The 23,187-nt window shown below is 46.4% G+C and overlaps 1 protein-coding gene across 4 annotated transcripts in view; it reads right to left on the bottom strand.

The window, feature by feature from the left end:
* tln1 (talin 1) overlaps nt 1-23,187 on the bottom strand; it is a 287,368-nt gene that overhangs the window by 55,267 nt on the left and 208,914 nt on the right. For all 4 annotated transcript variants that reach the window (XM_038790731.1, XM_038790732.1, XM_038790733.1 and 1 more), the window contains 5 exons: nt 20,072-20,161; nt 18,743-18,865; nt 7,919-8,062; nt 7,638-7,799; nt 7,169-7,309 (listed from right to left, as the gene is read on the bottom strand). In XM_038790731.1, the coding sequence (XP_038646659.1) occupies nt 7,169-7,309; nt 7,638-7,799; nt 7,919-8,062; nt 18,743-18,865; nt 20,072-20,161 (660 nt within the window). The remainder of the gene's footprint in view (nt 1-7,168; nt 7,310-7,637; nt 7,800-7,918; nt 8,063-18,742; nt 18,866-20,071; nt 20,162-23,187) is intronic.

Below are 23,187 nucleotides of genomic sequence, written 5' to 3'. Positions count from 1 at the left end.
CATTGAATTTACAGTGCAGAAGGAGGCCATTTGGCCCATCGAGTCTGCACCTACCCTTAGAAAGAGCACCTTAGGACTTCCGGTTGCGGTGATGCGGAGCTAAGACGCACGTTCAGTGGCTCCCGCTTTTTTCGATCTTTTGAGCTCTTTTAAGGGCCCGTAGCGGGGCTGGCTGGACTTTTCCCCGTGTGGGAACACATCTGCTGCGTTTATCTGCCAGTGGATGGACTGGACCAGGAGCGGGGCGGTCAAAAAATCAGCTTTGGAACAGAGAAAGGTTCAAGGCAGGAAGAACAAGATGGCGGCGGGCGGGGAACCAGCAGCGTGGCAGCAGTGGGCGCAGGAGCTGCTTCAGAGAGCTGAAAGCTGAGCTGCTGGAACCGCTAAAGGCCTCACTGGACAAGCTCATGGCGACTCAGACGGCTCAGGGTGCAGAGATCCGCGAGTTACGGCACAAGGCCTCGGAGAAAGAGGATGAAATCCTAGGCTTGGCAGTGAAGGTGGAATCGCAAGAGGCGCTCCACAAAAAATGGCAAGCGAGGGTGGAGGAAATGGAGAACCGCTCGCAGTGGAAGAACTTGCGGATCCAGGGCCTCCTGGAGGGGGTGGAGGGATCGGACCTGGGGGTCTATGTGGCCTTGATGCTGAACTCGCTAATGGGAGCGGGGTCGTTCCAAGGACCCTTGAAGCTGGAGGATGCCCATCGAGTGCTGCTGAGGAAGCCCAAGCCGAACGAGCCGCCTAGGGCGGTGCTGGTCCGTTTTCACCGCTTCGTCGACCGTGAGTGTGTGCTGAGGTGGGCTAAAAAGGAGAGGAGCAGCAGGTAGGAGAACGCAGAGATCCGGATTAATCAGGACTGGAGCGCGGAGGTGGCGGAGAGAAGGGCTGGTTTTAACCGGTCGAAAGCAGTGCTCCACAAGAAAGGGGTGAAGTTTGGCCTGCTACAGCCGGCACGCCTCTGGGTCACTTATAAAGATCGCCAGCTCTATTTTGACTCCCTGGAAGATGCATGGGCCTTCGTCCATGCTCTGATATTGTGTCGCGCAGGAAGGTCAGAGAGGACCGTGCAAAGGTGCACTTGGCTTGGTTGAGCGTCAGTCCAAACTGGTGGATCCTCTGGAAGCCTTGCTTCACCCTCGCAATGTGGTCTTCCTCTGTCGTTGACCATATTATGATGTCATCCACATAGACACAGACGCTTTCAATGCCTTCTATCATCTGCTCCTGCACGTCTTTGAACTATGGGAGGAAACCGGAGCACCCGGAGGAAACCCACGCAGACACGGGGAAAACATGCAGACTCTGCACAGACAGTGACCCAGTGGGAAATCGAACCTGGGACCCTGCCGCTGTGAAGCCACAATGCTAATCACTTGTGCTACTGTGCTGCCCCTTGGTCCTCCCATATATACAGTTTCTTACTTTTTTGAATTCTTTACTCTACATTTTATTTTATTTATTTTTAAAATAAATTTAGAGTACCCAATCATTTTTTCCAATTAAGGGGCAATTGAGCGTGACCAATGCAGCTACCCTGCACATCTTTGGGGTTGTGGGGGTGAAACTTGAAGACTTGAAGTCTTATGGACTTCAAGTTCAAATTGTCCATTCAAAGCAAAGAAAGAAACAAAGAAAGAAAGCAGCACGGTAGCATTGTGGATAGCACAATCGCTTCACAGCTCCAGGGTCCCAGGTTCGATTCCGGCTTGGGTCGCTGTCTGTGCGGAGTCTGCACATCCTCCCCGTGTGTGCGTGGGTTTCCTCCGGGTGCTCCGCTTTCCTCCCACATTCCAAAGATGTGCAGGTTAGGTGGATTGGCCATGATAAGTTGCCCTTAGAGTCCAAAATTGCCCTTAGTGTTGGGTGGGGTTACTGGGTTATGGGGATAGGGTGGAGTTGTTGACCTTGGGTAGGGTGCTCTTTCCAAGAGTTGGTGCAGACCCGATGGGCTGAATGGCCTCCTGCACTGTAAATTCTATGATTCAATGAACCCGTACAATGCTGAACCAGAGCAATGTTCCATCATTGAATATATTCAAGAAAAGCCTCCACCTCGTGTGCGAGGTTGGGGCTGATACAGCTGAAGGTGAGCACACTTCACAAGGGCGAGGATGAGCCGGCTTAAGTGGTGCATGGTAAAACTAGTGGAAGAGGTTTGCATAGTTAGAGAGAGAGAGAGAAAGTTCTGGAGGTCTCGGTGTCAGAGTGGGAAATTAGGGGGAATAGGAGAGAGGCCCTGGGTGCTGATTTGGTTACAGGAGAAGCAGAGTGGCCTTCAAGAAATTGTACTGTAAAAAAAGTGTTTGCTGTTGAAAATAAAAGAAGTTACTGTGAATTTGTGAGGTAAAAGTGCTTACAGGACATAGTTGCCGGAATTGGCATGATAGCATTGTGGTTAGCACTGTTGCTTCACAGCGTCAGCGACCCGGGTTCAATTCTCGTCTTGGGTCACCGTCTGTGCAGAGTCTGCACATTCTCCCCGCAAACACGGGGAGAATGTGCAAACTCCACACGGACAGTGACCCAGAGTCGGGATCGAACCTGGGACCTTGGCGCCGTGAGGCAGCAGCGTACCGGGTTGCTGCTGGAAGGGCCGAAGGGGAACAGATGGTGATTGGGGGGGGGGGGGGGGGGGGGGGGGGGGGGGTCGTGTCGGGTCGGGGCTCTTCCACCGTGGGGAACGGGCTGTAGGGGTAATGCGGGCCCGTGGTGGGCCGAGGGAGAGTTATGGCTGGCCGTCGCGGAGGGAGGGGGAAGAGCCCCCGATTCGGCTGGTCATGTAGAATGTAAGGGGGCTGAATGGGCCAGTGAAGGGGGCCTGGGTGATGGCGCACTTGAAGGGGTTAGGGGCGGACATGGCTATGCTCCAGGAAACGCACGTTAGGGTGGCGGATCAGGTTAGGCTGAGAAGAGGGTGGGTTGGACATGTGTTCCATCCGGGGTTAGATGCGAGGAACCGGGGTTGCCGATTTTGGTGGGAAAGAGCTTGTCGTTTGTGGCATCGAGCGTGGTGGCGGATAGCTGTGGCAGATACGTAATGGTGAGCGGTAGACTCCAAGGAGAGTGGGTGGTGCTGGTCAATGTGTACGCCCCAAATTGGGACGATGCAGGCTTCATGCAGCGTATGCTGAGCCAGATTCCAGACCTTGAGTCGGGGGGCTTGATATTGGGAGGAGATTTTAATGCAGTACTGGACCCAGCACTGGATCGTTCTAGGTCCAGGACCGGTAAGAGGCCGGTGGCGGCCACAGTGCTGAGGGGGTTCATGGGCCAGATGGGAGGGGTGGACCCTTGGAGGTTTATGAGGCCGGGGGGTAGGGAGTTCTCGTTCTTCTCCCATGTCCATAAGGCTTACTCCCGGATTGACTTTTTTGTCTTTAGCAGGGCGCTGATTCTGAGGGTGGTAGGGGCTGAGTACTTGGCGATAACCATATCTGACCACGCTCCGCATTGGCTGGACCTGGAGCTGGGGGAGGGGAAGGATCAACGCCCGCTGTGGACGTTAGAGGTGGGGCTACTGTCGGATGAGGAGGTATGTGGGCGGGTCCGTAGGAGCATAAAGGGGTATTTGAAGTCAATGACAATGGGGAGGTGCAGGTGGGGGTGGTCTGGGAGGAGTTGAAGGCGGTGGTTAGAGGGGAGCTGATTTCTATTAGGGCACACAGGGAGAGGGGGGAGAAAAATGAGAGAGAGAGAGGTTGGTGGAAGAAATGGTAAGGGTGGACAGGAGGTATGCGGAGGTCCTGGAAGAAGGGCTTTTGAGGAAGCGTCGTAGTCTCCAAGCGGAGTTTGACATATTAACCACCCGGAAGGCGGAGGCGCAGTGGAGGAGGGCGCAGGGGGCGGTATACGAGTACGGGGAGAAGGCAAGTCGGATGCTGGCCCGCCAGCTCCGGAAGCGGGAGGCGGCGAGGGAGATGGGGGAGTGAGACTTAGGAGGGAGTCTGGTGCGGAGTGCAAGGGGCATTAACGGGGTGTTCAGGACCTTCTATGAGGGGTTGTACCGCTCGGTGCCCCCTGGGGAGGAGGGTGGGATGGACCGCTTCTTGGACAAGCTGGAGTTCCCGAGAGTGGGGGAGGAGAGGGCGGAGGGTCTGGGGGTCCCAATTGAGTTGGAGGAGCTGATCAAGGCGATGACCAGAGCATTGATTTCTTTGATCTTGAAGCGGGATAAGGACCCCCTCCAGTGTGGATTTTACAGGCCGATCTCACTCCTCAATGTGGATGCGAAGCTGCTGGCCAAGATACTGGCCAGGAGGATGGAGGATGTGGTCCCGCAGGTCATTCACAAAGACCAAACGGGTTTTGTGAAGGGGAGGCAGCTGAATGTCAATGTGCGGCGGCTTCTTAATGTCATAATGATGTCGGCGGTGGACGGGGAGGCGGAAATAGTCGCATTGATGGATGTGGAGAAAGCTTTTGACAGGGTGGAGTGGAGCTACCTGTGGGAGGTGTTGAGGAGATTTGGGTTTGGTGAGGGGTTCATTAGTTGGGTGAGGCTACTATACAGTGCTCCGGTGGCAAGCGTGGTGACGAATGGGAGGAGGTCGGAGGACTTTCGGTTGTACCGGGGGACGAGGCAGGGGTGCCCCTGGTTTCCCCTGCTGTTTGCGATTGAACCCCTGGCCATGGCACTGAGGGAATCGAGGAACTGGAGGGGGATTGTGCGTGGGGGGGGGGGGCACCGGCTGTCGCTGTACGCAGACGATTTACTGCTGTACATTGCAGATCCGGCGGGGGGGATGCCAGAGGTGTTGAGGATCCTGGGGGAGTTCAGAGACTTCTCTGGCTATAAGCTCAATGTGGGGAAGAGTGAGCTGTTTGTGGTGAATATGGGGGACCAGGAGAAAGAGATGGGGGCTCCCGCTGAAAAGGGCAGAGAGGAGCTTCAGATACCTGGGGGTCCAGATAGCCAGGAGCTGGGGGGCCCTGCATAGGTTAAACTTTATGAGGCTGGTGGAGCAGATGGAGGAGCAGTTCAGGAGGTGGGATGTGTTGCCACTCTCCCTAGCAGGCAGGGTCCAGTCGGTTAAGATTTTTTTTTTTTTTTTTTTTTTTTTAAATTTAGATTACCCAATTATTTTTTCTATTAAGGGGCTATTTAGCGTGGCCAATCCACCTACTCTGCACATTTTTGGGTTGTGGGGGCGAAACCCACGCAGACACGGGGAGAATGTGCAAACTCCACACGGACAGTGACCCAGAGCCGGGATCGAACCTGGGACCTCAGCGCCGTGAGGCGGTTGTGCTAACCACTAGGCCACCGTGCTGCCCTTAGTCGGTTAAGATGATGGTGCTCCCGAGGTTTTTGTTTCTCTTCCAGTGTTTAGCCATTATGATTCCGAAGGTTTTCTTTAGGAGGGTCAGCAGGAGTATTACGGGGTTTGTGTTGGCGCATAAGACCCCGAGGGTGAGGAGGGTATTTTTGGAGCGAGGCAGGGAAGTGGGTGGATTGGCACTGCCCAACCTGTGTGGGTATTACTGGGCTGCGAACGTGGCAATGATTCGGAGGTGGGTGATGGAGGGGGAGGGAGCCACATGGAAGAGGATGGAGGCAACGTCCTGTGTGGGCACGAGTTTAGAGGTGCTGGTGACGGCGCCGTTGCCCCAGGGGATACCTTCAGGTATATGCAGATTAGGGCGTTTGTTTCCGCTATTGCCGCCAAGGGGGGATTCAGGATAGGGTGCTCTCAGGGACCTGGGTCGGCTAGGGTAGGATCTCTGCAATTTATCAGGTGATGCAGGAGGGGGAGGAGGCCTCGGTGGAGGAGCTGAAAGCGAAGTGGGAGGAGGAGTTGGAGGAGATTGACGAGGGGACGTGGGCGGACGCTCTGGGGAGGGTGAATTCCTCCTCTTCTTGCGCACAGCTTAGTCTAATCCAGCTAAAGGTGCTGCATAGAGCGCATATGACTGGGACCAGGCTGAGCCGGTTCTTTGGGGGTGAGGACAGATGTGGCAGGTGTTCGGGAGGCCCAGCGAATCACACCCACATGTTCTGGGCGTGTCCGGCGTTGGAGGGTTTCTGGAAGGGGGTGGCGGGGACCTTGTCCAGGGTGGTTGGCTCCAGGGTGGAGCCGGGCTGGGGGCTCGCTATTTTTGGGGTAGCGTCGGGGTAGCATTTTTTTTACAGTGGGGGGGGGACGCGACATGGCTGGGTTCATTAAACTGGAGAGGGTCAAGTTTGCCCTGAGGGAGTCGGTACAAGGGTTCTTCTGGCGGTTGCAGCCCTTTCTTGATTTATTGGCGGAGCATTAGAGGGTGGTCAACTTCAGCAGCAACCCGGGAGGTAGGGGGACTATGGGTTTGTTATGGGGACTTGTTCTTATGGTTCTATGATTATTATTCTTTCTTGTTGTTAATTTGTTTTTGTATGGGGGGGGTAATTGATTTTCTCTTTTCGTTGTTGGGATAAAATTTGATGTTGGAAAATTTGAATAAAAATTAATTTAAAAAAAAGAAAGAGCACCTTACCCAAGCCCACACCTCCACCCTATCCCTGTAACCCAATAACCCCACCCAATGTTTTTGGACACTCAGGGCAATTTAAAATGGCCAATCCACCTAACCTGCACATCTTTGGATGGTGAGAGGAAACCGGAGTACCCGGAGGAAACCCACGCGCACACGGGGCAAACCTACAGACTCGGCACAGACAGTGACCCAAGCCAGGAATTGCACCGGGACCCAGTAGCTGTGAAGCAACTGTGTTAACCACTGTGCTGCCCTATACATAAATCAATAATTAATAAATAAATAAATAATCTTTATTGTCACAAGTAGGCTTACATTAACACTGCAATGAAGTTACTGTGAATAGCCCCTAGTCTCCACATTCCGACGCCTGCCCAGATACACAGGGAGAATTCAGAATTCTCAGCTGGTACGGGAATTGAACCTGCGCTGCTGGCCTTGTTCTGCATCACAAACCAGCTGTCTAGCCTACTGAGCTATCACTGTTCACACCAACAAGGTAGAATCTCATTCCATCTCAAACAATTGTTCTTCTGCCATCTTTTAAATGGTTAGAGAATTGATTTGAAGATTGTTTTTATGGATTGTTAATTGCAGCTCGAGAAACTTTATATGCCTCACTGGGCATTTTGATTACACCATCAGGGTAATCACAGTACCAGTTTACAATACGGAACTAGTTTGGTTCATACTGTACCTCAGGACTAATCTGAGCTGGAACGCTGACAAACTCTGGGTTGGAAGCAAAAGCTGTCAGATTCTCTACAGCTTCTATTAGAGGAACTGTTGCAGCCCGGCAATGTTCACGGTTCCCGTCTGTGAATCCACCATCAAGAGCCTATAGTAACAAAAAAAGAAGGGTCTTAAATTGTTCCGGGATATGTTTAAAATATCGCAGCTGATTCTGCATTAAAAACAAGCGTTACCGTAATTTTACAGATTACATTATGCCAACATAAACATCCTCTAATGGATCAAACTCAGTTAGTGCAAGTTTGAGGCCAGACCAGAGTCCTCAAAACTGCCACATTCTTACTCAGCAACTTTGTTTTCTAAAAACTGAAAATGACCTTTATGTGGTCCATGTGTTAGCAGCTGACTCAATTCCACAGTGGTTACTGCCAGTACCATATTCACCTTTAAACACAGATTTTTCTGGGAGTTACCTTGATTGTCTTCACAAGGTTGGCTGTACTATTCGCCACCTCCTTGGCCGATTGAACAAACTGTCTCTTAGCAACAGGGTTGGATGTCTTGGATGAAGCCAGGCGGCAGGCGTTGCATAAGGCAGAGGTGTGTTTTGCAACAATAGTGGCAGCAGACAAGACCTACGTTGGAAAAAAAAAGACCCCTGAGCCAAAATTTCACGCAATTATCTGTGGGACAAAAACAAATTTACTGCTGAGATAAATGATTCGACACTATCAACAGCAAGAATTGACCTTACCTGTGACTGAATGCAGGCTGGGTCCACCAGGTTTTGACAAGCCATTTGGATTGCTTGCTTAGCTCGTGCAAACTGAGCTGGGTCAACTAATCCTTGCTGACCCGCGTGGCTGTTGGGATCGGAGATTCCTACAAGGTAAGCTGCCTGTGGGGGGAGTCAAAATGAAAAATAAAGATTATGAGGAAGTTTTTGAACACTTAAAAAAACAAACCCATTAATTTTGTCCCCTTGCACAGCTATCCGGCTACCTTCACTCTATCAAGCGTAAAAATGGAATAATCCAAATTTTTTCCATACTGGTCAAGTGTGGATTTTCTTTCCCCTCACCCTTAATGCAGTGTCACATGGGAAAGCAGCTTGTGCTAACAGTCTGGTTAGGTGAAAGGGAGGGCACAGCAGGACCTTTAGCTTGGAAGTCAATCATTTCAATACAAATTTCCTATGTATTTTTCTCATAATGACTTATAATCCAGTGACTGAGATTCATCACTCAGTACACATGGTAACGATCTTAGGTCAAGTAAGCTTGACTACCCGTCACAGTTGATATCCAGTTGACAATGGCTAATAGCCAAACTTTTTCATAAAAGTCCTGCCGTATTGAGTAAACGACGTGGAAGTGTCTTAAAGGTTTTCCCACCGTGTAATTTAGATAGCTTCAAACTGAAACGCTTGAAAGCAAGGACGCTGCTTTCAGTAATCCCCTGAAACGACAATTGTATGGGCATACGGACTAGGAGCAGGAATAAGTTGCATGGCCTTTTGCATGCACCTGCACCGCCATTTAATAAGATCATGGCTCTTTTATGCAAAGCAGCTCTTGCCAATACATTTGTGGATTGACGTTATTATTTGTCTTTACACCTGATACAGTATCCATTTATGTGGAACAAAATTTAAGATTGCTGCACCTTAGCTCAAGAACATTGCACGGCCACGTAGAAAAGGCAGGGGAGTGAGACTAGCCAAATTTGACTGGCAGAGAGCTGGCATGGATGGGACAGGCAGAATGGCCTCCTGTGCTGTAACATTCTATAATTCTAAAACAAAGAAAAAATTTAAATCATTAGAGATATACAGCTTAATTGTATATCTAAAACTGATTTGTTGGAGACAGACTTGATGTATATCTAAAACTGATTTGTTGGAGGCAGACTGTGTTTGATAAATTTAATCTTTTTCATCATTGGTTTATACTGAATATTTGGATTTGGGCATATGGTGCAACAATTCCCCCAAATCTGCTGCCAGCATAACTCTTGGAAAACAACAATGGAAAATAATTGAGGAGACTTAGGAAGACAGGCAGGTCAGTGGAGTATGTAAAGATTGTGTCTATTACCATCTTATGTCAATAATTGTGAGGTAATAAGTTTTGTATGGAAATAAAGAATGCCAATTTACACTTAAAGAAATCGATCGTACACTCCGAATAAACAAACATCCGTAGGTTCAAACAGCTAATTCTGTACGAGTACAAGCGTATGCAGACAAAGTCAGAAAAAGTTTTCACAATCTACAGTAATAAAAATATTACATTTATAAAACACATTAATAGGACATGGATATAAGGAGATCTAAACTGGGAACTTAATATTCAGGGTTATTTGACCTTTTGGAAATACAGGAGGGATGGAAAAGGTGGGGGGATAGCACTGTTACTAAGAGATAAAATGGGGACTGTTGAGAGACAATCTAGATTCGGATGATGTGGAGTCCATTTGGGTGAAGGTAAAAAACAGCAAGGAAAAGACATTGGTAGGAGTAGTGTATAGACCCCCAAACAGTAGCCACATTGTAGGAAAGGGTATAAATCAACAAATAATAAGAGCATGTAAAACGAATAGAAGAATAATTATGGGTGTCTTTTAACCTTCATGTTGATGGGGTTAATCAAGCTGAAAAGGGTAGTCGCGACAACAAATTCATAGAGTGCATTAGGGAGAGTTTTCTAAAGCAATATGTATGAAGCCAGCCAGGAAACAGGCTATTTTGGATCTGATAATGGGTATTGAGGCAGGTTTAATAAATAACTTCAGAGTAAAAGATCTCTGAGGAATTGGTGATCATAAAGTGACAGAATTTAATATTCAGTTTGAGAGTGAGAAACTTAATCGGAACCAACTGTGTTTAATGTAAATAAAGGAGATTACATTGAAATGAGGATAGAGTGAGCTAAAGTGGACTGGACAGATAGATGAGCTAAACTAAAAAGTAGGACCTCAAAAGGTAGTAATCTCGGGATTACTACCAGTGCCATATGCTAGTCAGAGTAGGAATGACAGGATAGAAATGACAGGATAGACAGGATGAATGCATGGCTTGAGAGGTGGTGCAGGAGGGAGGGATTCAGATTTTTGGGACACTGGAACGGGTTCTGGGAGAGGTGGGACCATTACAAATCGGACAATCTACACCTGGGCAGGATTGGAACCAACGTGCTGGGGGATTGTTTGTGACTGCTGTTGGGGAGGGTTTAAAATAACATGGCAGGGGGATGGGAACCAATGCAGGAAGTTAGAGGGTAATAAAGAAGGAATAGAAACAAAAGCCAGTAAGAAGAAAAGTGAAAGGCAGAGAAAAACAGATTGAACTGCATTTATTTCAACTCAAGAGGCCTAACGGGCAAGGTAGATGAACTCAGGGCATGGATAGGTATATGAGACTGGGATATTATAGCTATTACTGAAACATGGCTAAAGGAGGGGCAGGACTGGCAGCTCAATGTTCCGGGGTACAGATGCTATAGGAAAGATAGACCAGGAAACAGGAGAGGAGGGGAGTTGCATTTTTAAAAATTAGGGACAACATCACAGCAGTACAGATAGGATATATCCAAGGGTTCGCCCACTGAATCTATATGGGTAGAACTAAGAAATAAGAAGGGAGAGATCACTTTGATAGGACTGTACTATAGGCCCCCAAATAGTCAGCGGGATATTGAGAAATATGTAATGAGATTACAGATAGCCGGAAAAATAGGGTGGTAATAGTTGGGGACTTCCCAACATTAACCGGGACAGCCACAGCACTAGGGGTTTGGACGGAGAGAAATTTGTCGAGTGTATTCAGGAAGAATTCCTCAATATGTGGATGGCCCAACTAGAAGGGGGGGGGGATTGCCCTCATCTTGGGAAATAAGGAAGGGCAGGTGACGGAAGTGTTAGTGAGGGATCACGTTTGGACCAGTGACCATAATTCCATTAATTTTAAGATAGCTATGGAGAATGATAGTTCTGGCCAAAATGTAAAAATTTTAAATTGGGGCGAGGTCAATTTCAATGGTATTAGGCGGGAACTTTCAAAAGTTGATTGGGGGAGCCAGTTGACAGGCAAGGAAATAGCTGATCATTGGGAGCCTTTCAAAAGCGTGTTAACTAGGGTTCAGGGTGAGCACATTCCTCTAAGAGTGAAGGGTAAGGCTGGTAGAAGTAGGGAACCCTGGATGACTCAGTATATTGAGGCCCTGGTCAAAAGGAAGGAGGAGGCATATGACATGCATAGGCAGCTGGGATAAAGTGGATCCTGTGTAGAGTATAGGGCCTGTCGGAGTAGAATTAAGAGAGAAGTCAGGAGGGCAAAAAGGGGACATGAGATTGTCTTGGCAGACAAGGCAAAGGAAAATCCAAAGAGCTTTAATAGATACATAAAGGGCAAAAAAGTGACTAAGGAGAGGGTAGGGCCTCTTAAGGATAAATAAGGTCATCTATATGCAAATCCACAAGGGATGGGAGAGGTCATAAATGAATATTTCTCATCAGTATTTACTGTTGAGAAGGGCACGAATGTTAGGGAAATTGGGGAAATAAAAAGAGATGTCTTGAGGAGTGTACATATTACAGAGAAGGAGGCGCTGGAGGTATTATAGCGCATCAAGATAGGCAAATCCCCAGGACCTGATGAAATGTATCCCAAGATGTTGTGGGAGGCTAGGGAGGAAATTGCTGGCCCCCTAGCTGGAATATTTAAATTATCGACAGGCACAGGAGAGATGCCTGAAGATTGGAGGGTAGAAAATGTTGTGCCCTTGTTTAAGAAGGGCTGTAGGGATAAGCCCGGGAACTACCAACCAGTGAGTCTTACGTCTGTAGTGGGTAAATTGTTAAAAGGTATTCTGAAGGCAGGATCTGCAGGCATTTAGACAGGCAAGGGCTAATTAGGGAAAATCAGCATGGCTTTGTAAGGGGAAAGTCATGTCTCATGAATTTGACTGAGTTTTTTGTAGGGGTAATCAAGAGTGTAGATGAGGGCAGTGCAGTCAACATTGTCTACATGGATTTTAGCAAGGCCTTTGACAAGGTACCACATGGTAGGTTGTTGCAAAAGGTTAAATCTCACGGAATCCAGGGCGAGTTAGTCAATTGGATACAAAATTGGCTTGGCGACCAAAGCCAAAGGGTGATTGTGGAGGGTTGTTTTTCAAACTGGAGGCCTGTGACCAGCGGTGTGCCTCAGGGATCAGTGCTGGTTCCACCTGTTATTTGTGATATATATAAATGATTTGGTAATAATGTAGGAGGCATGATTAGTAAGTTTGCAGATGACATCAAGATTGGTGGCACAGTGGATAATGAAGAAGGTTATACAAGTCTGCAACAGGATCTTGACCAATTGGGCCAGTGGGCCGATGAATGGCAGATGGAGTTTAATTTGGATAAATGTGAGGTGATGCATTTTGGTAGATCAAATCAAGGCAGGACCTACTCAGTTAATGGGAGGGAGTTGGGGAGAGTTACAGAACAAAGAGACCTAGGGGTACAGGTTCATAGCTCCTTGAAAGTGGAGTCACAGGTGGACAGGATGGTGAAGAAGGCATTCAGTATGCTCGGTTTTATTGGTCAGAATATTGAATACAGGAGTTGGGACGTCTTGTTGAAGTTGTGTAAGACATTAGTCAGACCACACATGGAATACTGTGTTCAGTTCTGGTCACCCTATTATAGGAAAGATATTGTTAAACTAGAAAGAGTGCAGAAGAGATTTACGAGGATGCTACCAGGACTTGATGGTTTGAATTATAAGGAGAGGCTGGGACTTTTTTCCCTGGAGCGTTAAGAGGCTTAGGGGTGATCTTATAGAGATCTATAAAATAATGAGGAGCATAGATAAGGTAGATAGTTGACATCTTTTTCCAAAGGTTGAGGAGTTTAGAACTAGTGGGCATAGGTTTAAGGTGAAAGGGGAGAGATACAAAAGAGACCAGAGGGGATATTTCTTCACACAGAAGGTGGTGAGCATCTGGAACGGGCTGCCAGAGGCAGTGGTAGAGGCGGGTACAATTTTGTCCTTTAAAAAGCAGTTAGACATTTACATGGGCAGGCTCGGTATAGGATATGGGCCAAATGTGGGCAAGAGTCCATGGTGTTGGAGGTAGTGTATTGTTTAATGGGCAGAAAACAGCAAGAAAGAATAAGGGGTTATTTTTCAAGTAGGCAACCTGTAACCAATGAGGTTCCACCGGGATCAGTGCGGGGACTAGAACGGTATACAATATACATTAATAACTTGGAGGAAGGAAGAGAATGTACTGTAACCAAATTTGCAGACAATACAAAAACAAATAGGTGGAAAGGCAAGTTGCAAGAGGGATGCAAACATAGGTAAGTAAATGGGCAAAAAGCTGACAAATATAGAGCATAACGTGGAAAAATGTGAAATTGTTCCATGTTGGAAGGGAGAACAAGAGAACAAAGTATTACTTAACGGAGAAAACCTGCAGAAAGCTACAACATAAAGGGACTCGAAGGTACTTGTGCACGAAACACAAAGCTAGCACACGGGTGCAGGAAGTCTAATGGAACGTTGACCCTAATTTCAAAGGGGTTGGAGTATAAGAGTCGGGAGGTCTTGCTGCAACTGTACAAGGTACTGGTGCGACCACATCTGGAGGACTGTGAACAGTTTTGGTTCCCTTATTTAAGGAAATGTATTATTTCCTTGGAGGTGGTTGAGAAGGTTCACTAGGATGATCCCCGACATAGAACATAGAACGATACAGCGCAGTACAGGCCCTTCGGCCCACGATGTTGCACCGACATGGGAAGTCAAAAACTAAAGGCCACCTAACCTACACTATGCCATTATCATCCATATGCTTATCCAATAAACTTTTAAATGCCCTCAATGTTGGCGAGTTCACTACTGTTGCAGGTAGGGCATTCCACGGCCTCACCACTCTTTGCGTAAAAAACCTACCTCTGACGTCTGTCCTATATCTATTACCCCTCAATTTAAGGCTATGTCCCCTCGTGTTAGCCACCTCCATCCGTGGGAGAAGGCTCTCACTGTCCACCCTATCTAACCCTCTGATCATTTTGTATGCCTCTATTAAGTCACCTCTTAACCTTCTTCTCTCTAACGAAAACAACCTCAAGTCCATCAGCCTTTCCTCATAAGATTTTCCCTCCATACCAGGCAACATCCTGGTAAATCTCCTCTGCACCCGTTCCAAAGCTTCCACGTCCTTCCGATAATGAGGCGACCAGAACTGTACGCAATACTCCAAATGCGCCGTACCAGAGTTTTGTACAGCTGCAACATGACCTCATGGCTCCGGAACTCAATCCCTCTACCAATAAAGGCCAACACACCATAGGCCTTCTTCACAACCCTATCAACCTGGGTGGCAACTTTCAGGGATCTATGTACATGGACACCGAGATCCCTCTGCTCATCCACACTGCTAAGAATTTTACCATTAGCCAAATATTCCGCATTCCTGTTATTCTTTCCAAAGTGAATCACCTCACACTTCTCGACATTAAACTCCATTTGCCACCTCTCAGCCCAGTTCTGCAGCTTATCTATGTCCCTCTGTAACCTGCAACATCCTTCCACACTGTCTACAACTCCACCGACTTTAGTGTCATCTGCAAATTTACTCACCCAACCTTCTGTGCCCTCCTCTAGGTCATTTATAAAAATGACAAACAGCAACGGCCCCAGAACAGATCCTTGTGGTACGCCACTCGTAACTGAACTCCATTCTGAACATTTGCCATCAACCACCACCCTCTGTCTTCTTTCAACTAGCCAATTTCTGATCCACATCTCTAAATCACCCTCAATCCCCAGCCTCCGTATTTTCTGCAATAGACGACCGTGGGGAACCTTATCAAACGCTTTACTGAAATCCATATACACCACATCAACTGCTCTACCCTCGTCAACCTGTTCAGTCACCTTCTCAAAGAACTCGATAAGGTTTGTGAGGCATAACCTACCCTTCACAAAACCATGCTGACTATCCCTAATCATATTATTCCGATCTAGATGATTATAAATCGTATCTCTTATAATCCTCTCCAAGACTTTACCCACAACAGACGTGAGGCTCACGGAGGGACATGGAGGGATTGTCTGATAGACAAAGGTTAAACAGCTTGGGAATCTATTAATTGGAATTTTGAAGAATGAGCGGTGATCTCATTGAAACATACAGGATTCTTAAGGAGCTTGACAGGGTAAATACTGAGAGGATGTTTCCCCCCATAGGAGAGTCTCAGACCAGAGACCATAGTCTCAGAATAAAGGGGTGCCAATTTAAGACTGAGATGAGGAGAAATGTCTTCTCTGAGGGTGGTGTGTCTTCGGAATGTCTGGCCAGAGAGCTGTGGGGGCCGAGTTCCTGTGTATGTTTAAGGCTCAGATAGATTCTTGATCAGTAAGGGAATCAAGGGTTATGGGAAAAGGGGACTTGAGGAATGTTGGATCAGCGTTGCAGGTTTGAGGGGCCGAATGGCCTATTCCTGTTTCTATTTCTTATGGTCTTCTGGACTAATGTGCAGGGGAGGCACTGGTATAGTGGTATTTCCGCTGGACTGGTAATCCAGAGATCCATACTAATGTTCTGGAGTACCCCTGTTCGAGTTCCACCATGGCAGATGGCAAAATCGGAATTCAATAAAAACCTTGAATGAAAGCATACTCAATTGTCATAAAAACGTATATGGTTCACCCATGTTCGTTTGAGAAGGAAATTTGCCATCCTCACCCAGTCTGGCCAGCATGCGATTCCAGACCCATAGCAATGTGGGATAAGCAATAAATGCTGGCACGAACCATGAACAAATAATCCAGGATCACGCCAGGGATCGAAAACAAAGTGGGCTATTTTTCCTTGAAGGGCAGAAAACTAACAGAGGTGCTGAAAGATTTTGAAATACTATTTCACTATTTCCTCTGAATGTGGAGTCAGAGATGAGGCGTCAACAATTTAAAAGTATCACTGGGAGAGTGAGCACACAAGGAGCAGGGCGAAGAACAATGACTGTCGATATGTTAAAGCATGGAATGCTTTGCTGCAGAGCAATTGAGAAACCGATGCATGTTATAAGGAAAAACTCACCTCCTGACCCCCAAACACTGGTCCACTATCTGCAAGGCACAAGTCAGGAGTGTAATGGAATATTCTCCACTTGTCTGGATAAGTGCAGCGCCAACAATACTCAAGAAGATTGACACCACCCAGGACAAAGCAGTCCGCTTGATTGCTTCCCCCTTCCACAAACATTCAAACAATCCACCAATGAACATTGGCAGCCATGTGTACCATGCAGTAACTCACCAAGGTTCCTGAGACAACATCTTCCAAACCCACGACCACTACCACCTAGAAGGACAAGAGTAGCAGATACCCGGAGCTTCCCCTCAAAGTCACTCACCACCCTGACTTGGAAATATATCGGCATTCTTCCTTCATTGTTGCTGGGGCAACATCCTGGAATTCTCTCCCTAACAGCACAGTAGGTGTACCTACACCTCAAGGACTGCAGCGGTTCAAGGAGGCAACTCACCACTACCTCCTGAAGGGCAACTAGGGATGGGCAATAAATGCTGGCCTAACCAGCAACTCCCACATCCTGTAAATGAATAAAAGAAAATGATAGAGCAAAGCGATACCACTAACAGATCAGATTAAAGCCCTGCGGTCCTGGCATATTCAATTGTGAATGGTGGAGGAGAATTAAACAACTCTAACGTAGGTGACTGCACAAATATCCTCATCCTCAATTATGGGGGAACCCAGAACATTGGTGCAAAAGACAAGGCTGAAGGGCAGGATTTTACAGACCTGCCCTCTGCCAGGATTGTCAAATTCCACTGAATGTCAATGGATCTTTGGCTGGGCTGCCAAATCTCCAAGGTCGATCCTGCAAAACAAAGAACAGGCCCAAAAATCCTGGCGAAAGCATTTGCAACCATCTTCAGCCAGAAATGTCAAGCGGTGGTTCATCAAGGCCTCCTCTGAAGGAGCCCAGCATTGCAGATACCAGTTTTCAGCCAATTTGATTCACTCCAAGTGATAGCAAGAAACAGCTGATGGCGCTGGATACTGCAAAGGCTATGGGCCCTGACAACATTCTGGCAATGGTGCTGGAGATTATGATCCAAAACCTGCCACAACCCTACCCAAACTGTTTCAGTACAGCTATAACGCTGGCATCCAGCTAGCAATGTGGAAAATTGCCCAGATATGTCCTGCTCACAAATAGCATGACGAATCAAACCCGGCTAAATATCGCCCCATCAGTCTACTCTTATTCATCAGCAAATTGATCAACAGTGCGATCAAGCAGCACTTACTCAGCAATGACCTGCTCACGGACGCTCAGTTTGGGTTATGCCAGGGCCATTCAGCTCCTGACCTCATTACAGCCTTGGTTCAAACATGACTAGAAGATCTGAACTCAAGAAATTAGGTGAGTGACTTCTGTTGATATCAAAGCAGCATTTTACAGAGTGTGGCCTCAAGGATCCCTGGCAAAACTGGAGTCAATGGGAATCAGGGGAAAACTCTCCACTGGTTGAGAATCATACCTCGTACAGAGATGGTTGTGGTTGTTGCAGATCAATCATTTCAGTTCCAGGTCATCACTGCAGTAGTTCCTCAGCCCTAGGCATCCCCCCCCCCCTCCAAACACACACATTTCATCAATGACCTTTCCTCCATTGGAGGTATACCCTGATGATTGCACAATGTTCAGCATCATTCGCAACTCCTCAGATACAGAAGTAGTCTGTGTACATATGGATAATATTCAGGCTTGGGCTAATAAGCGGCAAGTAATATTCATGTCACAGAATTCAGGCAATGACCATCTCCAACAAGTGAGAATATAAACATTTCCCCATGACATTCAATGCATTCAGCATTACCATTGCTGAATCTTCTGCTGTCAGCATCCTGGGGGTTACCATTAATCAAAAACTGAACTGGACCAGACATAAATACTGTGGCGATAAGGGCAGCACAGAGGTTTGGAATCCAGCTGTGAGTAACTCACCTCCTAACTCCCCAAAGCCTATCCACTATCTACAAGGTGCAAATCCGAATGTAATGGAGTACTCTCCATTTGCCTGGATGATTGCAGCTCCAGCAACCCTCAAGATGCTCGACACCATCCAGGACAAAGCAGCCCACTGATTACTACCCCTTCCACAAACATTCACACCCTCCGCCACTGACACACAGTGGCAACCATGTGTATCACCTGCAAAGCTCCTTCAAGCACCTTCCAAACTCATGATGTCTGAAGGACAAGAGTGGCAGATACATCGGAACACCACCAACTGGAAGTTCCCCTCCAAGCCACATGCCATCTGAATTGGACATATAATATCGCCGTTCCTTCACTGTTTCTGGATCAAAATACTGGAACTTCCTCCCTCACAACAGTGTGTGTATGTACACCACATGGACTGCTGTGGTTCAAGGTAGCTGACTGTCACCTTAAGAGTGCAATTATGGATGGTCAACAAATGCTGTCCACGACAACGACATCCACATTTAATCAAATAAGTAGTAACTAAATAAGTATTTACCTGAGCAGCTGCTTCTGTAAGTCCACACAAAGCCTTGGAGCCAGAGCTTACTGAATTACCGAAAGCTGGTAGGTCACTGTTCTTAGCATTGTGAGAAATTCCTGTCATTGCCTCTCCAAGAACCTAAAGAAAATTAAAGAGAAAGACTTGCATTTATATAGTACATTTCATGACCACCAGATGTCACAAAGCACTTTACAGCCAATGAAGTACCTGTTGACGTGTAGTCAATATTGTAGTGTAGGAAACGGAGAAGTTAATTTGAATACAGCAAACTCCGAAAAACAGCAATGTGATAATGCCAGACAATCTGTTTTTTTTGTTATGCTGATTGAGGGATCAATATGGACCAGAACACCAGGGATGATTCCCTTGCTCGTCTTCAAATTAGTGCCATGGGATTTTTTACATTCACCTGAGCAGACAGAAGAGGCCTCAGTTTAAGGCTTCATCTGAAAGACAGCACCCACGACAGTGCGATGCTCCCTCAGTACTGCATCAGAATGCCAACCTTGAATTTTGTGCTCCAGTCCTGGATTGTGACTCAAACACGGAACCTTGTGATTCAGAGGAGTGTGCTATAAACCGAGCCATGGCTAAAATATTAATGGACTAAAATGTATGAATTTCATAAGAATGATTATAGAGAAAAGCATCGGACATATAATGTGTTAATTTTTGCTCTCAATACGAAAGTAGAGGGGAGCACAAGTCTTAACCTCTCATTGTGCACCATTTGAAATTTCAAGTGAAACTATTATAAAATTAATGTTTCTTAAATTCCATCAGGCAACAATTACAAAATGAAAGAAACTTTGCCTTAATGACACAAGGCGATAGGCAGATCTTATTGTAGTAGCCTACAGTTTTGGACACTGCATTTTTGGGAGGCTATTCTGAATTTAGAAGGAATACACCAATGATATGCAAGGCAGCTGGAATGAAGGATGTCATGATGTGAGACTGGATAAATTTGGGATGTAATTCATGGGATGAGATGAAATGGAGACTCTATTTACTTATTTAGGCAGACCTAAAAGATCCTATAGTACAGGCCAAAGAGGCACTAAGAGTCTTTTTTTGCATGTCCTGACCAACATTTTTGCATCAAATCGCATTATTGAATTGTGCAGCAAAAGGTATCAAAATGTGCCATTAATCTAAAGAAAATAATCTTCCATACTTTCTTAGTAATATATCCTTGAGCACAAATTCCTGATTTAAACAGAAACAAGACTGCCCGCCAAAAGAAAGATGAAATATCCAGATTGAACTGTTCAGTCATTAATGGTGGTTCTTCGCTTTCATAAAAAAAATACACATAGATACCTTGGAATTTTCCATCACGCTGTCAATGCAATCAAAGTAAGACAAGTCATTGACCGCCTCAGTGGGATTGTCAAGCATTCCTTGAACAGTCTGTAAGAAAATCACATTTCAGGTTTACATGATATTCCATGAGAAAATACCCCCAGCAAGTACATTGTAGTTTAACCAATTGCAACACAATCGCACAAACCTGTTCAGTTCTGCTATGCATTACTCATGCTAATCACTTTTGCAGTTCTCATTATGCAAATCAGAATGCTGAAAGGATTGGTGTGAGTTGAATTTGGTTATCCCTTAGATTTTATCAAAATTTCTACAATATACTTTTAAATCTGACTTGATTTGGGACAGTGCACGGAGGGAGGAAGCGAGACGACTGGGAGATAGTAATTGGCAACATAAGCATATTGTTTTGGTTTGCACTGCGTTGAGAGCATATTAAGGTGACAGCATAGTGGACATTTAAGAAAATAAATCATGAATACATGTAACTGAACTGTGAGTTGGCTTTATACGGAGATTGACAAGTTAGTACTGAGGTCCACAGTGCATGGCTCATGCAGTCGGCTGAAACCCAGAGGTTAAAACCTTCTGGAATGCTACAGCCGATGGAGGTACAAATTAGGAAGAGTAGGCCACTCGGCCCCTCCGGTCTGCTCTGCCATTCAATAAGATTGTGGCTGATCCACAGTCTGCAGCTGAGGATAATCAATTTATTTTTAAACCTGGTTTTCTTCAGGTTACAACTAATTGTGCAAACGCAGTGCACCTTCCAGCAGTCCCACGATAAAAACAGCTGTAAATTTCACCATTAAAGCCTGCTAGCACAGTTGCAAACGGCACTTCTTGTATGAAAATAAGTGCTTCAAGAACTTGATTACTCAGCAAGGAAGTTGGCAGGTCTCAATCTCCTTCGATTGCCAAAAGGGGCATTTTGTGGCAGAATCTACTGATTAGAAATAGTCTTTATTTGGTAGCAACTGAATATTCATTTCTCAAAATAATCACATGCAATCAAGTGAGAATGTGAACTTATTAGGTCAGCCAGAGTTAAACAAACGCATCTATGCAACTTACCATTTAAAAGGGACAGTACAGCATGGAGACTAAATTGGCTAAAGGGACAGAAAGTAGAGAGTAGTGGTGAATTGTTATTTTTCAGACCTGGGGCAAGTAGATAAAGATGTTCCCCTGGGGTTGGTTTTTGGACCATTGCTCCTGTTGTTGTATACTAATGACCTGGAACTCAGACAGTGCACAGAGGGAGGGAGTGAGAACATTTCCAGGTTTGCTGATGAAGAGAAACTCGCAAACTCAGGAGGCGGCCGACAGGAATCTAGAAAAAAGGTTGGTCTCAGAATAAGGGGTTGGCCATTTAGGACTGAGAGGAGGAGAAATTTCTTCACTCGATAGGTTGACACACTTGGGTATTCTTCACCCCACAATATTATCGATGCTGGCCGTTGAGCATCATCAAGAGGTTGATAAAGTTTTGGGTGCAAAAGGAATTGACTGACAGGGGATAGCATAGGAAGGCCAAATTGAGGTACGATCAGATCCTGTTGAATGTTGAAGCAAATTAAAAAGGTCAAATGGTCAACTCCAGCTCCTATTTCCCTTGACCTAATGGAAGAGACTAAAGGAGGAGACACTGACAAAAAGGGAAGACATGTGGTCGATGAAATTTCACACAAAGTGATATATTTTGACATATGTGAAGATGGAGGTGACACAGTAAAAATTAAATGGTACAATTGTTTTTAAGAGTGCTCAGGAGCTGGGGTGCATCTACATAAATTGAGAAAGCCATTAGAAAAAGTGCATGGGATCCCGGGTTTCATAAAGCGACCAAGAGTACCCAAACAAGGAAGTTTGACATTCATCAAATTTAGATAATTGGGGCCAGAGAAACTCCAAAGATTCTGACTTAACGCAGGCTTTAAAAACCCAGTGACAGGACAGAACGGCGGGGCAGTGGTTAGCACAGCTACCTCACAGCGCCGAGGTCCCAGGTTCGATCCCGGCTCTGGGGCACTGTCCGTGTGGAGTTTGCACATTCTCCCTGTGTTTGTGTGGGTTCCACCCCCACAACCCAAAGATGTGCAAGGTAGGTGAATTGGCCATGCTAAACTGCCCTTTAATTGGATAACAAAAGTAGTAATTAGTGACCAGGGCAACCATCAATTGTTGTGAAACCTATCTGGTTCACAGCATGTCCTTTAGGGAAGGAAATCTTCCAACCTTACCTGGTCTGGTAATGAGACTCCAGACCCACATCAATGTGTCTGATTCTTAACTGCCCTCAGTTCAAGGGAAGTTAAGGATGGGCAACAAATGCTGGCCTTGCCAGCAACACTCACATCCCATGAAATAATGAAAAGAGATGCTGCCTGGATTCGAGTACTTGCAGCATCTACTCTTTTTATTTCACACTTCAGTATTCAGCATTTGTGGGCAGTATAGTAGCATAGTGGTTAACACAGTTGCTTCACAGCTCCAGAGTTCCAGGTTCGATTCCCGGCTTGGGTCACTGTCTGTGCAGTCAGCATGTTCTCCCCGTGTCTGCGTGGGTTTCCTCCGGGCGCTCCGGTTTTCTCCCACAGTCCAAAGATGTGCAGGTTAGGTGGATTGGCCATGCTAAATTGCCCTTAGTGTCCAAAAAGGTTGGGTTGGGTTACTGGGTTATGGGAATAGGGTGGAGGCGTGGGCTTGGGTCGGGTGCTCTTTGTAAGGGCCGGTGCAGACTCGATGGGACGAATGGCCTCCTTCTGCACTGTAAATTCTATGAATCTAGGAGTTTGTTTGAAATATCCATCCTGCTCCAGTTGAGACTTCACGAAATGCCTATAATATTAAAGGTATCTGCATTTACTTCCATCAGCGTTTCTCACTTCAAACTTCTAAGTTCAAAGTTAGAGTGGGAACTGGCCTCTTAAACCTCATGCCCTGCAATTTCACCCTCCTGCCAGCACTAAGAGATTTGTGTCTCCCAACTCTTTGGCTTGTATTGCAGCAAATCCCTTCATCATTTTAAATACTTTGAGTTTAGATGGCTGAAGGAAAATATGCGCATACAAAGCTTACGCCCTCAGATTTAAACCCTGGACATGATTCTG

The sequence above is a fragment of the Scyliorhinus canicula genome, chromosome 3 (genome assembly GCF_902713615.1).
Source record: "Scyliorhinus canicula chromosome 3, sScyCan1.1, whole genome shotgun sequence".
NCBI lineage: Eukaryota > Metazoa > Chordata > Chondrichthyes > Carcharhiniformes > Scyliorhinidae > Scyliorhinus > Scyliorhinus canicula.
Note: the sequence above shows the minus strand (reverse complement) of the source record. Positions and strands in the feature narration are given on the sequence as shown.